The sequence below is a fragment of the Polypterus senegalus genome, chromosome 13, assembly GCF_016835505.1.
Source record: "Polypterus senegalus isolate Bchr_013 chromosome 13, ASM1683550v1, whole genome shotgun sequence".
Lineage (NCBI taxonomy): Eukaryota > Metazoa > Chordata > Cladistia > Polypteriformes > Polypteridae > Polypterus > Polypterus senegalus.
In genome coordinates, this window is record NC_053166.1 from 141,293,763 (window position 1) to 141,310,578 (window position 16,816).

Below are 16,816 nucleotides of genomic sequence, written 5' to 3' on the forward strand. Positions count from 1 at the left end.
ATACATGACAAGAAAAAGAATAAGACTTATGAGAGGGGGGAAAATATGACACTGAAATGAATCTCTCCAGCCAATATTACACTAACAAGAATAAATGTTGTGGCAAATGAGTGATTTATTCTTTTTCCAGTCTGCTCTTGATTACATTACCCAGATATCTTTATCTTGTATTTGAGAAATAAACTGCATTTGATATTTTAAAGTACTGTATTATTTATAAAAAGAAAGACAAAAATCTGGCTTTAAAAAGGTTTGACAATTATCCCTAAAATTTCTTTTCATTGCTTTTTCAGGTTTCCACATTCTAAGAGGATGTCTCCCTTATAATAATCACACAGTTTGTTACACAGTTATAAAATACTTCCCTCAATGACAAGCAGCTGATCTCAGAAGTTAGAACAAGGCACTGTGTCATTCAAACATATCTCAACCTTGCTCTCACTATCAAAGCTATATCTATTTCTCAAGTCCACAAATTCCTTAATAAGTGAGTCTATTAGCCACAAAACAACTGCACTGCCTTTCAATTATGTTTAACACTTCCTACTCAAGCATCATCATTGGAATTCAAACACTTAAGACAAAAGAAAATACCTGTCATTCCATGGCATCATTAATTAATCTACTTCCAGCAGCTGTTGTAAGAAGAAAGATCCCCATAACACGTTCACTGTACATGACCTTGCATTTAAAATGTCTATGCCCATTTCAATCTATTATACAGCATGTAAACATGAACTTCACATTCAACATCAGCACAAAATCACTTTAATACAAGAGCTCGTAAAGCATTTGCTCACTTATTTCTATGTCCATGACCCCAAGGAGTACCATGCCATAAATATCAGTGTGCTCAAACAGATGTCTGATGAAGACGCAAGTTAACTTTACCCTCCTCAGTGTTGAGAAGTGTTTGTTTTTTTTTTTGCATTAGCATCACTGCAAACTCAAACCATGCTGAGCTTAACACCACTAATGACACCATATAAGAGCAACTTGTTGAGGTTTATCAATGCATTATACAGCTTCTCTTTTTCACCTGATGCTCTTTTTGAACCTTTCTTTAGTTATAGTCAAATTTAACTCAAAAACATGAAACAGTTTTATATACTTGGGTAATGCTGTATTACTACTGTATTATAATGTGATTTAAAAAATATCACTCATGGTTATGAGCTGTGCTTAATAACTGAAAGAATAAGATTGTGAGTACAAGTGGCAGAAATTAGGTTTCTTTGAAGGTCTACTGGGTTGACACTCCATACTTAGAAATGGGAGGATTTCAGAGTGCAGTAACTGTTCATATGGATCCATAGGGGGCAGCTGAGGAAGTCTGGACATGCTATAAGGATGTCCCCGGATGGCTCCCCCTGGAGCTGCTCCAGGCACATCCCACTGGGTACAGACCCTGTGACAGACATAGGACAAACTATGGGGATTATATTTCTCAGCTGAATTGAGAACACTTGGGAATTCTCAGGAAGAGATGGAAACTGTAGCTGGGGACAACGAAGTCTGGACTGACTTGCTTGACCTGCTGCTGCTGCGACCCTCACCAGGAAAAGCAGTTTCAGAATATGTGGTGAGATGTGTAACCTAAAAAACCCATTAAGAATGAACATATTGTAGGGTGTTTATTTTGCTTGTTGTGCATAATTAGCACCTTGAAAATAAAACATGTAATTTGCTTTACACGTTTGAACTATTTTTAAAATAAAATGTATTTAATCAAATCATGTAAGAATCATCACGTATGCTAAGATGTAAACTGGTTATATACTCAGCAAAAAAAGAAACGTCCTCTGACTTTCAACTGTTTTTACTTTCAGTAAACTTAATGTGTAAATATTTGTATGAACAGTAAAAGAGTCAACACCATAAGACAAACTAAAAATGTTTCACAATGTGTCCCTGAATGGAGGGAGGCTCAAAATCAAAAGTACCAGTCAGTATCTGGTGTGGCCACCAGCTGCTTGAAGTACTGCAGTGCATCTCCTCCTCATGGACTGGACCAAATTTGTCAGTTCTTGCTGTGAGATGTTACCCCACTCTTCCACCAAGGCACCTGCAAGTTCCTGGACATTTCTGGGGGGATGGCCCTAGCCCTCACCCTGCGATCCAACAGGTCCCAGACGTGCTCAATGGAATTGAGATCCGGGCTCTTCCACAGTGAGGATGATCAGCTGTCCTTCCTGTCTCCCTGTAGCGCTGTCTTAGGCGTCTCACAGTGCGGACATGGCAATTTATTGCCCTAGCCCCATCAGCAGTCCTCATGCCTCCCTGCAGCATGCCTAATGCACGTTCATGCAGATGAGCAGGGACCCTGGGCATCTTTCTTTGGGTGTTTTTTACAGTCGGTAGACAAGTCTCTTTATTGTCCTGCGTTTTTAGAACTGTGACCTTAAATGCCTACTTTCTGTAAGCTGTTAAGGTCTTAACGACCATTCCATAGGTGCATGTTAATTAATTGATTATGTTTAATTGAACATGCATGGAAAACATTGTTTAAACCCTTTACAATGAAGATCTGTAAAGTTATTTGGATTTTTAAAACATTATTGTTGAAATACACAGTCCTTAAAAAGGGATGTTTCTTTTTTTACTGAGTATATATGGGTATTGGAACAGAAAACAAATGACATCAGAAAATAAAAAAAAAAAAGTTATTTTAGCAGTTATGAAAAAAATTCTATTTTTGATAGTGTTACTATAATTGCAAAATGTTATGTTAAGCAGAAAAAATTATTTTAAATAAAATAACATCTGCAGACAGATTTTTCGGTACAGTTGCAAGAAAAAGTTTGTGAACCCTTTGGAATTACCTGGATGGTCTGCATTAATTGCTTATAGAAATCTGGATAGTTCTTTAAGTCACAGTAACAGACAAACACCATCTATTTAAACTAATAACATACAAACATTATTACTTTTTGTCAATACTGAACATATTTTATAAACATTCACATCATTAATCCCAGAGTCCAGACTGGAAAAAGCATATACATTTATTTCTAACCTATAATGTTTCTGCCTTCATTAATATTGAAAGCATCATCATCATTATTATTTTTATAATTTAATACATTTTCTAACATACCTGAAGGTTGTTGGTATATTTAGTTGGGTGGATTGGGGGATGAGCCTGATCAGATTTTGTCCCATTACGAGGAGTTGGCCCACCCCTGTCCAAAATACCCTGAGCAAATGCACCCCAGCGGTCATCCAGAGTTTGCTGCTCCACTAGAGAACTAAGGTTTAGCCCTTTAGGAAAAATATTTGTTTCAGTACGTGGATAGCTTATAAACCTACAAAAGAGATTTGGCAACTGGTTATATATTTTTATAAACACAGGATTAGATAAAGCAAACTGAGCAGAGCCTAAAGATACAACAGTTTCTTTCAATCTAACAAGCACATGCCTAAATTATGCTTTGTTACAGTGAGAAATGTGGGTCTTTCTTAAGTGCAATTTATATTGCTGTACATGCTCTTAAAATCTGTCAATGTTACCAAGAATTATATCAAACAATAAGGATGCATTTAATTAATAAGAATAAAAAAAGCAAATACAGAATAAACACCTGGACAATTTAAATGAATTGGTGATCCTAAATTGACTTAAAGTGAACTGACAATCCTAAATTGGCCCAAGTGTGTGTTGGGTTGGGGTGTGTGTTCACCCTACAATGGACTAGTGCCCTGTCCAGGGTTTGTTCTTGCCCTGCACCCTATGCTAGCTGGAACAGGCTCCAGCATACCCCAGCCCCTGTTCAGGACTAGGCGGGTTAGATAATGACAAGACATACCCTTGGGTGTACAGTTTTTCTGCTATTTTCATGGTCTCCTTTGCATTTATCTTGAGCTTCCGAGATGCCAGCTTTTCAAGCTCCTAGAAAATGCACATAGTTATAAACAATTAAGTTTGGTTAGCTTCATCTCCATCCAACATCAGACTCACTTTTTATTCACTTTAGGGCCATAGGCAAAGCTAGAGCATAAACTGAAAGCAAGCAGAAAAACCCCATCCATCCATCCATTTTCCAACCCGTTGAATCCAAACACAGGGTCACGGGGGTCTGCTGGAGCCAATTCCAGCCAACACAGGCCGCAAGGCAGGAACCAATCCCAGGCAGGGTGCCAACCCACCGCAGGACACACACACCAGGCACACACTAGGGACAATGTTAGAAATGCCAATCCACCTAATCTGCATGTCTTTGGACTGTGGAAGGAAACCGGAGTACCCGGAGGAAACCCACGCAGACACTGGGAGAACATGCAAACTCCACGCAGGGAGGACCAAGCAGCAAAATCACAGAAGGCAAATGCTGGATCTCCAAATCTAATTATTTAAAATTTAACAAACAGGACTGCAAGTATTCAAATTACACACATTCCTGGGTAACATAAAATTATGTTATTTTTCTGATAATAGTAAAAACAATACTGATACTCAAAAGGCATGTTTTAGCATCTATAGATTGTTTAAATAATCAAATCACAAGCTGGAATGTAAAAATTAGGAATGAATGATTTGTTGATTAAATCAATTGTCAGCCAGGAACATATGCTTAACATTATTAATAAGGTATCAAATGTTACTACACTGCTCTTGATGGGTGAAAACTGGTGAAGTAATATGAATGGGCATTGGCCACTTGAGTAGCTACACCTGTCTACTATTAAGTAGAACTTCCATTTATGTCCACAACAGCCTGAATTTTTTGTGGCATGGGTTGAACAAGATGATGGTAACATTTCTATGGAATTCTAATTCATACAGCCACAAGCTGTTTTTGCAAGCAATTTCATCAAACTTTAATGCTGCAAACCTTCTTTCCTACTTTATCCCAAAGACACTCTACTGGATTAAAATTTAAAAATTGTTCAAGGAAGTATACTGAAATGAGTGACATGTTCAAGTTAGTTTGATGAAGTATCCATTTAAAAAAAAAAAAAAAAAAAAGGACTGTGGCCATAAAGGAATCTGCACAGTCAACTACAAGGCTTTGGTAAGCTGTGGCATTCAAAAATGCTCAACTAGTATTAGGACATCAGATTTGTGCCTAGAAAAACAAACATTCTCCGTGCCACTACAATACCACCACTTGCCAGTAGAGCTGACACAAAACAGAATGGATACATCCACAAATTTGGCCCATATTTGAAATCAAGTATATAAAATTATGTTAAACAACTTATTACACCAATGTACCTTAACTTTGGCCATAACTCAAAAGCAACATGATATAAACAGTCTATTCATTTTTTTAATAACACAGACCTGGCTACATGATTATCACAACCATAATAGAGCATCTTGTGTGTTGATTAAACCATGACCCTTGACATATAATCATGATAGCCAAGCTAGCAGTGCATTTCAAAAGAGGAAACTCTCATAGAAGACACTTCTTCCCAATGACTTCTGGAACAAAAGGTGGTGCTCACCCCTTAAGAAAAAGGGGTGAACATTTTCACAATGTTCATTTTGATTCACTATTGAAAAGAATTTTAAATTTCAATAATCTAATAGCCATTTGATACCATCAGTTAAACTATTTCATTAAACTGTAAGAATTCAATGGAAAATAAGCATTATCATTTTTACTGTTGCTGTAACATACTTACAATGGTGTCAAGAGGTAGAGGTCTCCATTTACTTTTTGGCTTACTGGAAACTTCAATTACTTTGGCAATGGGACTCTGTTGTTCACAAGAATAACAATAATAATACATATTTCACTATGAAAATATACAGGAGATCTTCATAAAGTAGCTACATTAAAGAAAGTGATATTTATGTGACACATCCTCCTTAAAAGTAATAAAAGAACAAAACACCTTTTTGGATTAATTTTTTACAAATCATTGTTAATGATGATAAAGTATATTTAATATTTATAGACAGATAAACTCAAGAAGTCAAATGATAATGTACAATTTCCTACTGTCAATATAACATGTATTTTTTATGTGACTAATACACAGCATACTTTAAAAAGATTTACTTTATTACTTTATCCTAATTGCTGTTTTCAGGTGTAGTAAAAACTAAGAATTGTTACTTTTTTAATTTGTAATAATCTTCCTGTATATACTTAACAGTAAGATAAACATAATACCAAGATAATCAAAATATTTTAATCTTTACTACAACTCTGAAATCAGAAATAATAGAAATATACCTCCATGCATATCTGATAGAGAACCAAACATGCAGTGTGACTGAACAATCTGTATCTTTTCCAGTTGAAATCCACGACTCCATCGTCAGTTTCATGGGTTACTTCAAGAACAGAAAATGTGTGTTAAATTAAAGATATAAACTATATTGAAAACAATTTTGGAGCCTTTTTATGAATTCACAGTAAGATAAATAGAAAATTTAAATAAGTAGATCTTCATGTTTACAGCTCCAATCATAATAAAATGTTTACCATATTACAAGTGTCACACACCCAGGAGACAGTAATTATGTTTAAAGATATTGGATTTATTGTAATAATTACTGAGGCAATTTTAATCACACAGATAACCCCTGTTGGGATGCAGGAGAAACTACAAGTGTTGGTGCCAACTTCTATAATGCCTGAAATATCATAATTTTCTTGTCAATGTGCTTGGATTCTTTCTGAATTATTTTAGGTCAAGGATTGGACTAATCAAAATTTGTTTTTCTAATGGCTAATTCATACTTTTTTAAATTCAATAATTTAATCCAATAAAATAATAATGCTAACATGAGAAAGAGTAATAGGGTTACACAGTCTGGGTAGCACAACTTGTAAGAGCATGGTACTTGACAGTAACCATGTAATATCAAGGATGTAATTCAAGGTTTATCCTTAGCACTGTACCATGATGCCAACTTAGCCAATACATCACACTATGTAAAATACTAAGACAAATATATGTTAAATCAAAAGGTTGTCAGTTCAAGTCCCACATTCAGCTCAATGTGATGAACAGTCATCTGATGTGCATATTATACAACTGTCAAACATTTACAGTATGTAAATATCACTGTATTCTCAACCTTTGATTTTGACATTAGCCAAATACACAATAAGAAAAAGGTAGATCAAAAATTTACTCTAGACATGTTTAGAAAGAGGGGAGGTGGGATGAAGGTGCATTTGCACACAATCATATATCAAAATCACTGCAGAATTTGCTTTTAAAGGAAAAAGGTAGCACAGACTCTTTCACACCAAAGTTAATAAGTGGGATTGTCTTAAAATCAATATACATTTCAAGTTTTCTTTGTAAAATACATGATATGCAATGTAAGTGATATCACAGATATAATGCAAGTATCCAACTCACATCTAAAACCAAAGTTTCACACTTTTTGTCCATTTGATCTTTTTTTGTAAAGCATATAATGAGATTTAATTTTAATGATTGTCCCCATCCCCAAATGTATGATGTGATAAGGAAAGCTCCTTAGAATGATTTACTGATTCATTCAATCATGTAGTTATTTTCTGACCACTTCAAAAATGTCTAAAAGTTTCAGAACATTTTTCTTATGCTCTCTTGAACATGCTGTCTTTATATTTTGTGAAGCCTTTGAATCTATAAAATGGTTTAATTAAAGCATTTTTCAAGGGAGAATAATGTGGACCTTTGGTATGTAACAAGCAGGCAGACTACAATGGCCCACACAGATTAAAAAATACAAATGCATTGCTATAGAAAGGTACAGCTTTTCATTTTCTGACAGACTACACCACTTCAAAATATTCAGTGCAGATTTTAAAAAATGTGCCTGTATTGAACTGTCAGGGGCAACGTATTGCACATCCAAGTTTTGATCTTATAATGTGAATCTTTCTATTTTAAATAAAGTCTCTGGTAATTTGATAGTGGGTGAACACACCACATAGCGTGATGGTTTTCTATACTGTACCTGCTTGACACATTTATTTGATATTTAGCTTTGTAATTTTGTGAAATAAATGAAAAACAGTTACAATAAAGACAAAAGATTTGAAACAATTATAAAAATCTAAAAGTTGGTACAGGGGTTTTTAAATGCATATCATACTTTTAAATAAGCAACACATAAGTTATTTGAAGCAATTAAATAATAATAATAGTTTCAAAGGAAAAGCATGCAAATCTAGAGGAAAAAAATCTAGCTTTACATTCTTAAGAAACAGTAGTCATTTCTACCTTTAATTTTGTAAAATGTTTCTGGAATAAAAGCCTGAATGGCTTTAAATCTTTCCACAACAAAACCCAATGTAGGAAACTGACAGCTGCCATAACTGATTAACTGATCCGAGAGCACATTAGGAAAAATCTTCTGAAGCCGTAAAGTCTGAAATCTTGTGAATGCAGCACCTATAAAAGGTAACAAAATGAATTTATAAACAAAACTAATAACTAAACCAGCACTAATTTGGTGTCACAAAAAAAATTCAGCATTTGCACTGGTACAATTATTACATACATTTCCACTAACTTAAATTATATGTAAAGATCACTTATTATCAGACTATAACAAAGAGGTACTTTTGTAAATGCATTACTAAATGAAAAAAATAGATTTTATAGGGCAAATGCATAGAAAATTAAGAAAGTAATCAAACATATCTCAAACAACAACCAAATATAAATTACCATTTCCATTCTTTCGTTAGTGTCTACTTTTAATAAAAAGAGAGATAATAAAAAAAATATTCAAGATGGTTAAGTATTACTCATTTAAAACCAGTCAGTGATTAATTTTACTCATATATTTATTTATTTTACCAATTCGGAGGTCCAGTTCTTGCCTAACATCAACAGCATCACTGGTGTTAAGATCTGGCTCTGACAGATTCTGCCATGCATTTCTGATGGAATTAGGTGTTATCTCAGAAAAACGTGCTCGGAACACTTGAAGGTTTGGCTTCACTGAAGAAGAAAAAATAAATAAAAATAAAGCATGCAAAACAGTTTGCCACATGTGAATAATATTGGTGCTGCTTTCAAACAGTTTTATGAACCCCTAACCCAGTCACTGTGGAGCTTGTACTTTTTCCATGTTTGCATTGTTCTTCTCTGTGTAGAGTTATTTTGCCACACATCTTACAGGTGTCATTAACACACTGAAAGGCAATTCTAACTTCACCCAGTAAAAGTAACGTGGGTAGGTGTATGTGCATGACTGTACCATTTAATGGGCTGGCACCCTGTTCATATTTGGTTTTTAATTTAGTTCAGTAGTTAATGTAAGACATTCCATATCCTTGTAAACCAGTAATGTGTGCAAGTAAAAAGAAACGTCTGCAAGAATGTGTTATTAGTCCAGGCTGGCACATAACTACTGGAACAGCCGGATTTGGGCAGTGTAGAGATGTTTACGATTTTTCCATTTCTTTGCAATAGATTGCAAGATTATCAGTGCTTTTGAAATAATTGTATAGGCCTGTTTTCTGATATTATTTATGTGTTTTATTTGTTCTTATTTGTACATTTCCTTTTAAAAACCACTACCATACTGTGGTATTTTACAGAATGATAAATTTATTTTTGAAAATTTCCTAAATTATATAATCTACTAATGTCCCATATCGGTGAAGCTCATCAACAAAAGTTCTTGAGGTAATATATTGTATCTGTACAGAATTTAGCTTGTAATTACCAACTTTGTGAACACTTTTCAATACTGATGAAGGTTTTTGACATTTTACATACTTTAAGGCACTATAGGTTACAAGTATATAAATAAGTAATCTAACAGATATATACAGATATAAAAAATATATTGTATCTATATCTATATATATATATATATATACATAGATATATATAGATATTTATATAGATATATATACACACATACATACACACACAAATATTTCACCTGCTTTACAGACGTCTGAGATCTCAAAGCCAATATTCTCTCCCTCACGATCACAATCAGTCCAGATTACAAGGGCATCACAATGACGACTTTCTCTCTCCAGAGTTCTCTGAAAAAAGTCAAGACAAGGACAACATTTAAATATACAATTAGAGGGAATCATATCTTCAATCCCACAAAGATTTTAATATATACTAATAGGACCAGACTAATATGGACTTTCGGTTATCTGCAAGCAATTTCGCACCAAATGCTATTCTTTGGACCCCATCACTACACATAAGCTTTCGGCATTCTGACATTCAGTTCAGGAATACTTGACCTAACATATTATACTGTATAAGGATATAAGATTTTCCATCAAACTGCTAGCTGGGAGAATCAGCTGGTGGGAGCAACTGTGAAGTGAGGCCAAGGTATAATTGCTAAATAGTCCTTTATGAGCATATCAGTCAAGTGTCATATGTTTAGACAAATGCAGTATTAAAGACAGACGCAAACAAGTTAATTGATACTTAAAGTACTAAAGGAATAAACAAGCTTTATTTCCCAGAACAAATCAACTATGAGCCAAGGACAGTTTAAAAAATTAAAACAACACATTAAAATGAAATATTCAATCCACAATGTGAAAAATGCTAACATTCACCCATTCATAATGCAGTTTTCTTGGTTTCAACAATTCCTTTGCTGTTCTTTAGAAGGTTACTAAACTGTAGAACATATAGACCAACATTTTAAGATTAGCTCTTCAATAATTCTGCTATTTCTTATTAAAGCATCAAGAAACATTTTTACTACTAACACTGATTATAATCCCATATTGTCCCATTGTTAACACTTGGCAAAGACGTTTCCATAGAAATTGTCCTCCATGACACCCAGAACTCCACATTTACAATACAGAATAAATGAACCATTTCACAGCTTTACAAGTGAGCTCTTCTGGTAAATATATTGTGAGGCTTGACATTAAACAGTTGAGTCAATAATCTACAAAATTCCACAAACTAGTGTAAAGACATATTTCAAACATTTAGATATACATCAGACCTAATCAGAAAATGAAAACAAGTATGTCATTATACATCATCCTCCAATTTACCCCCATCCTTCTCTTCAGAAACAGTATTATATATATCACTTTGTTTCCATAATTGTATAAAAAAAAGTATGTCCCTTACATCTTCAAGAACACGTCCATAAGATTAAAAGACTAGATAACCATGGCCTTGTACTGGTTAAGGTTTACCACAAATGACTCTATCCTTCTTCCGGCTATAGACAAAGTTAAATGTGTCATCTTTTTATTTCTGGGAATATCAGTGCACGAATGTTTTTAGAATAATCACTTTTCTGTTACTTTCCTACCATTCTTCCACCCAACCTTGCTTTTTCTTCTGCCCTGACTGAAAGACTATAGAAGTAACCATAAATTAAAAGAAAGCAATTTGCATGTGACGGTTAAAACAAGAATAATTCAATAAAACTATTGAATACAAATTGTTTGCTACAAAATCAACAATCTAGAATATCATGCAAAGGAATCAATTAGTGTACTCAGAAATATATGATGCGATGATGATGATAGCTGAAGAAACCAATGAAGTTGAAGACACAAAAACTATCACAGCTATGAAGATATACTCTGAAAATACCGTTGGTTAAATCAACAAGAACCTCCAGAGTGTAGGGTTAAAGGTATCACCATTTGCATTTTGTAGATACCATAATTATAAAGGTCACACAAAAAATGTACACCGGTTATAAGAGACAACAAATAGAAAAGCAAAAAAGGTACCAGGATTATCCAGCACAGCTCTAAAGCAAAGTATTACAGACAAACTGGACAAATCCACATGACTACAATGTAAAAAAGTGTGGGTGACTCACAAATTTAACCTGTTAAACAAGTGGAAGTAGATCCATGGCATTCATGACCTTCTTTGTAACTTGATGAAATGTCTTTACTCATATTGTAATTAACTGTTGTAGCTTAAGGATTACTATAGACATCCATGGACAAAGAATGTTCCCAAACTTAAAATGTCTATGTTGCAAGTGCTTTTGAAAAAAGCAAGCAAATAAAATTTGGAGATGACAGTAGGCTATAGGGTTAAAAATGTTATGTGCAAATGATATGCAACCACATTGTTAACACTAATTTACTTAAGACTAATGTGTTTTCAAGGTGGCACAATATTGAAATGGTTAGCACGAATACCACATAAGCACAGCATCATGGGTTAAAATTCAACACCCAGCTGTTATCAGTGGGTTTGCAAGTTCTCCCCATGTCTGTGAGCGTTTTTCTTCAGGTACTCAGGTTTTCCATGTACATCCCAAGAATGTGTTGTTGTGCATGAGAGGCCTTTGCAAAAGACTTGATAGCCTGTTTATGGTTGGTCCCTGCTTCATACCCAAATTAGTCAGGATAGGCTCCGCCACACCCCGGCGACCCTGAATTAGACTAAATGCATTTGTGAACATTATGTTAATTTGTCCCAATATAAAGAATTCTTGAAATGGATGAATGCAACAAAATATTGTTATTCCAAAATGTTGGAAGTGTACATACACAGACATACTGAAAAACAAAAGGTGACTTTCACTAAACTGCCTCATAGTCATCTTTTCTCATCAAATCTAAATAACTTCAGTATATGGCAAAACCAGCAATTTTGACATAACTGTCCAATTGCAAATACATCACCATACATACAGAACAATATCAAACTTTGTATTATTTTTCAAAAATCTCTGACCTACAATTGCATGTACTCCATTAAAATATTTTGTGTTATATGAATACAGTACATAGAATTTCTTAGTTATTTAGTTACAGTGCTAGGAGCTACATGCAGTCTGTTTATTGTGAATTTTCTATTCTGAAACCTGTTAAATACAACTTATATTATAAAGATGATATCCGTATAAAAACGTTAGAGAAAATATTTTACCTTGATATCCACATAGTTTTCAGGACAGTATTTCTCAACTTCAGCATCAAATAAAACTACTGGATTACAACTGTGCCTATCAAAGAGAACAAATATCAGGATCAAGCACAGACATCAGCTACTGGGAAAAAGGAAGCAAAGTTAAATATGAAATACGACTACAATGGTTGGAAAATTTGTTTCAGTTTATGACGGTTCGAGCTAAATCTTTTCTATATGGTTAATACAGTATAAATCTTACACTCTTCTGTTAAAATCAGTAAGAATGTTTTAGGTTAGAAAAGCTTATATGAAATTAAATTTTATAAGCAGCACAACTCACATTAGTTTTAAAGGGCAATATGGATCCTCCTCAGGAGTAAATTATTATATTTTTTTATGGGTCACTAATAATTGCAAAATTTTGATCCTATTCTGAGAAGATATATAACCGAGATGTGAAATAAATTATGCTTGTAGTAATCTTACCATTTGTTAAAGGGCGCCTTAAACTCAAGTGCTAACAGATGCCCAGAAACGGAGGTCATGAGAACTGTGACATTCTACAACGATAAGAACAGCAAGGTAAAAACAGACCAAACAAAGATAAATAATGTAATAGTTCTGTGGCACAAAAAGATGAGCCAATTTATAATTTATTAAAATGACTGCTGCAATATGAAACCCAAATTTTAGCATGAAAGAAAACATGTTCACCGTTAACATTAAAGTAAAAAGTCATCACTTACATGATTAAACTCATGCTTCCTAAAGTGTTAGCGCTTGTCCCTGATGGGACACTGTGCTGTCTGAAATGAAGCTTACAAAAAAAGTCTACAGACACACTTCATCATCAGTTGTGGTCTGCTGTAAAACACCTATCATCTTCAACCATATAGGAGAGCAGGAGCAGTAAGAAATATTGAAATTGCCCATGTGTATCTGAATAATGTTCCAGTTTATAAAACTAATAAAATTTCAAAGTGAAACAGAGTACAGCACAATAAATACTCAAGACAGAAATATGAAGCAATAAATGCCTACCTGTCCAAACATCTGGTACTCATACTCATATATTTTATTAAACCGTGAGAGACCTTCTTTCTGCAGAAGAAAAACAAAGTAACTGATTAGAAACAAGCAAAATAATTCATTAGTTTTAGACATATTGATCTCCTCCAGCAAGAGAAACCATCATCACTGTAGTTAAAATGGGTATCTTTGGGTGCAGAATTAGGTCCTGCTCTGCAAGGAATGCCACTAGAAGTGGCACCACCACACTGCAACCCTGAAAATTAATTCAGTGGGTTTGAAAATATTATGTTCTTCAGTATTTGCCAGGTCTTCCACATCAGGAAAAACTTGTCTTGTTTAACTAAAAGAACATCAAGTATTGCATGTTATCGTGTAGTCTTTGAGTTTTTAGTCACGTGTCTAAATAAGCTGCTCCTTGTTTAGATTGCTCAGTTTTTTTAAGAACTTAGATTTCGTTCATTAGACTTGTTTAGTGTGCTAATTGTGAAATATGTCCTATCCCTAAGCCACTAGAAGGAGGCCCAGTCTATATTTTGAAAGCATGAATAGCCAGTTTGTTTTAAATTGCCTCATGATAAGTAAATGCAGAAAAGACCAAGGCTAAGTTTGGAGATGAACAGGTTGCTCGGATGAAGAGGTTTGTGCATGGCCACATGTGTGGTAAAGATACTGGGAGAAAATTAATCTAGTGCACAGGCTGTCAGAGGTGGGTGTCTAAAAGATGTAGCTGGCAGTCTACAGGCAACAATTGTGACATTTGTTTGTAGGAAGTGTTTGAGAAGGTGAGGAATGTCAATGTAATTGTAGTAGGTTTAAACGTAGACATCAGCAGTGACAGAGAGGGGAAAAATAGCACAGAAGAAATTCCATGAGCTGTCCTCAATTTGCACTTGTAAAGGAGGCTCTAATGACACTGAACAGTAAAGAATATGAATATGAACGTTTTTGGAGGTGTAGTAGGGTACTGGTATATGAAGGTAAACCATGAAAGAAAGCTGGAAAGAACAAAGATAAAAATAACTAGATGAATGTGTGGAGTCTCACGGAGATGAGGGGTAGACCAATACAAAAGTTCAGCTAGTGGTGAGGTCACAGGTGTTGTGCTGAGGAGAAACAGACTAAGGTGGTTTGGACTTGTGGAGTGAAAGGGAGAGGATGATTAAGTGAAGTGGTGCACCAACAAAGAGAGGAGGGGAGGGGATGGGGCCCAGAGGGTGGCCAAATATGATATAGTTGGATGTGGAGCTGGTCTGCTGAATAATATGTAAACTAAGGGTCTCCTACAAAGGATGTGCAGGACTATGGAAAGAAAAGATTTGAGCAACTGCATAACCCGAGTAAAGCTAAAAATGGTCATTAAACATGGAATGATGATGAGATTCTATTGTAATACATTTATTTTTTGCAATTTGGTAACAATATTTGGAAAGTATATAACTTACTTAATATCAGCTGAAAAATGTTACCATAATTTTATATATTTTTTTAATACACTAATTTCTAATACTAACATATTGTATGAAATTAAGTTCAGATAAGATTTCTGGTAACTTACTCACCCTTCTTGCTCTTCCATTGGATAGAATCTCAGCAATGCCCTTTGCAGCGTCATTTTTCTCTGCCACACACAAGACTTTTTTAATCTGAAACCTCCTCATGGCTTCTGCGGGGCTGCAGAATAATCTTTTGCCACTCACATGTAACAGCCTGGATCCTGCACACAGCAATCTTTTAAAGACCATCACATGGAGAGCTTATGTAGGAATTACACCTACATGGTACTTGAAAAATCTTCTTCATCTTATATTCATCTTAATGTCTAAGTGGTGTGTGTTTCTGCCAAAAACATAGAAAATAAGAATATGGAGAAAACAGAAAGAATTTTATGGACTCCCTATATCACAATTTGTGGCCAAACTGGGCATGTAAATAACTATATGACACTATCTCGACTTTGTACATTAAAGATATCAACCAAATATGAAGCTGTACGAAAAGATTGGATTTAAGTTCAAAGACAAACCCTGGGTCACTGCAACCCTACTCAGGTAGGAGAATGCAATACAAACACAACAGCACGAATAGACAACAGTCATCGAGAAAGTGCATTCACGGGCTTAAGTCTTTTTCCACTGAATACACCTATCGTGGTAAAACGTCGTCCAGTTCTTCATACGATAAAAAATAAAAAAAAAAAAAACAAAAACAAAATTCTAGCTATCTTTCACCTAGAATAAGACACAATATGTAGAAGAATCGTGCATCTCTCAAATAAACTTTACCATACTTTTAAAAGTATGAAACAAAACCATGCCCATGATCAGCGCACATACTACTGATAGAATTTTAAAATTAAAACAAAAGTATGACTTTTATAGATGCCATTCAAAAACTGTCTAAGCAAATGTTTCTCTCTTTTTTTTAATCTCGACATTGCCGTGTGGCTGTTCCCAAAAGAAGATGACTGGATTAAATCAAACTCGAACACTCTTAAATTCAAATAAAAGGATTATATAAGCGAAGAAACACGTGATGCATACAGTAAGAACGATATTAAAAAAAAAATTAACAAAGGAAATTTAGCATCAATATATGCATTAAGATCAGTGTTCGAAACAGAATGACATGAATGACTTATACAAAAGTGTTTAAGAGTAACGTAAAGTGCATGTGGCATCACCCCGTCCAAATAACAGCAGCTCCCAAAACGCGGGAAAGGTTCTGATCTTTATTTTCAAAGTTTATTTATAATGTAAATATATGTGAAGTATAAACATGACATGTATATAAAGCAGACTACTATTCGCACTTCGTCATTAATGCTGATATTCTTACTTACGTAATAACTACGTCCACCTAAAAATTGAAATGTTTACTGGCAGGCAGTCACAGTCAGTCAAATTCGCGGGATGGAAAAGCTCCGCATCCACGTCCATTTCCGTCGCTCCTGATGACGTTTATTTTCATAAACATTGCGCATCGC

General features: G+C 34.6%; 1 protein-coding gene across 1 annotated transcript in view; it reads right to left on the bottom strand.

Moving 5' to 3' along the window:
* top3a (DNA topoisomerase III alpha) overlaps positions 1–16,792 on the bottom strand; it is a 30,124-nt gene extending 13,332 nt beyond the window's left edge. The window contains exons 1-12 of the mRNA XM_039774960.1: positions 16,673–16,792; positions 15,393–15,669; positions 13,843–13,902; positions 13,288–13,361; positions 12,820–12,895; positions 9,860–9,968; positions 8,764–8,907; positions 8,182–8,352; positions 6,189–6,289; positions 5,632–5,706; positions 3,807–3,889; positions 3,098–3,305 (exon numbers count right to left, since the gene is read on the bottom strand). Coding sequence (XP_039630894.1) covers positions 3,098–3,305; positions 3,807–3,889; positions 5,632–5,706; positions 6,189–6,289; positions 8,182–8,352; positions 8,764–8,907; positions 9,860–9,968; positions 12,820–12,895; positions 13,288–13,361; positions 13,843–13,902; positions 15,393–15,575 — 1,284 coding nt within the window. The 5' untranslated portion in view covers positions 15,576–15,669; positions 16,673–16,792. The remainder of the gene's footprint in view (positions 1–3,097; positions 3,306–3,806; positions 3,890–5,631; positions 5,707–6,188; positions 6,290–8,181; positions 8,353–8,763; positions 8,908–9,859; positions 9,969–12,819; positions 12,896–13,287; positions 13,362–13,842; positions 13,903–15,392; positions 15,670–16,672) is intronic.
* Positions 16,793–16,816: the final 24 nt, after the last annotated feature.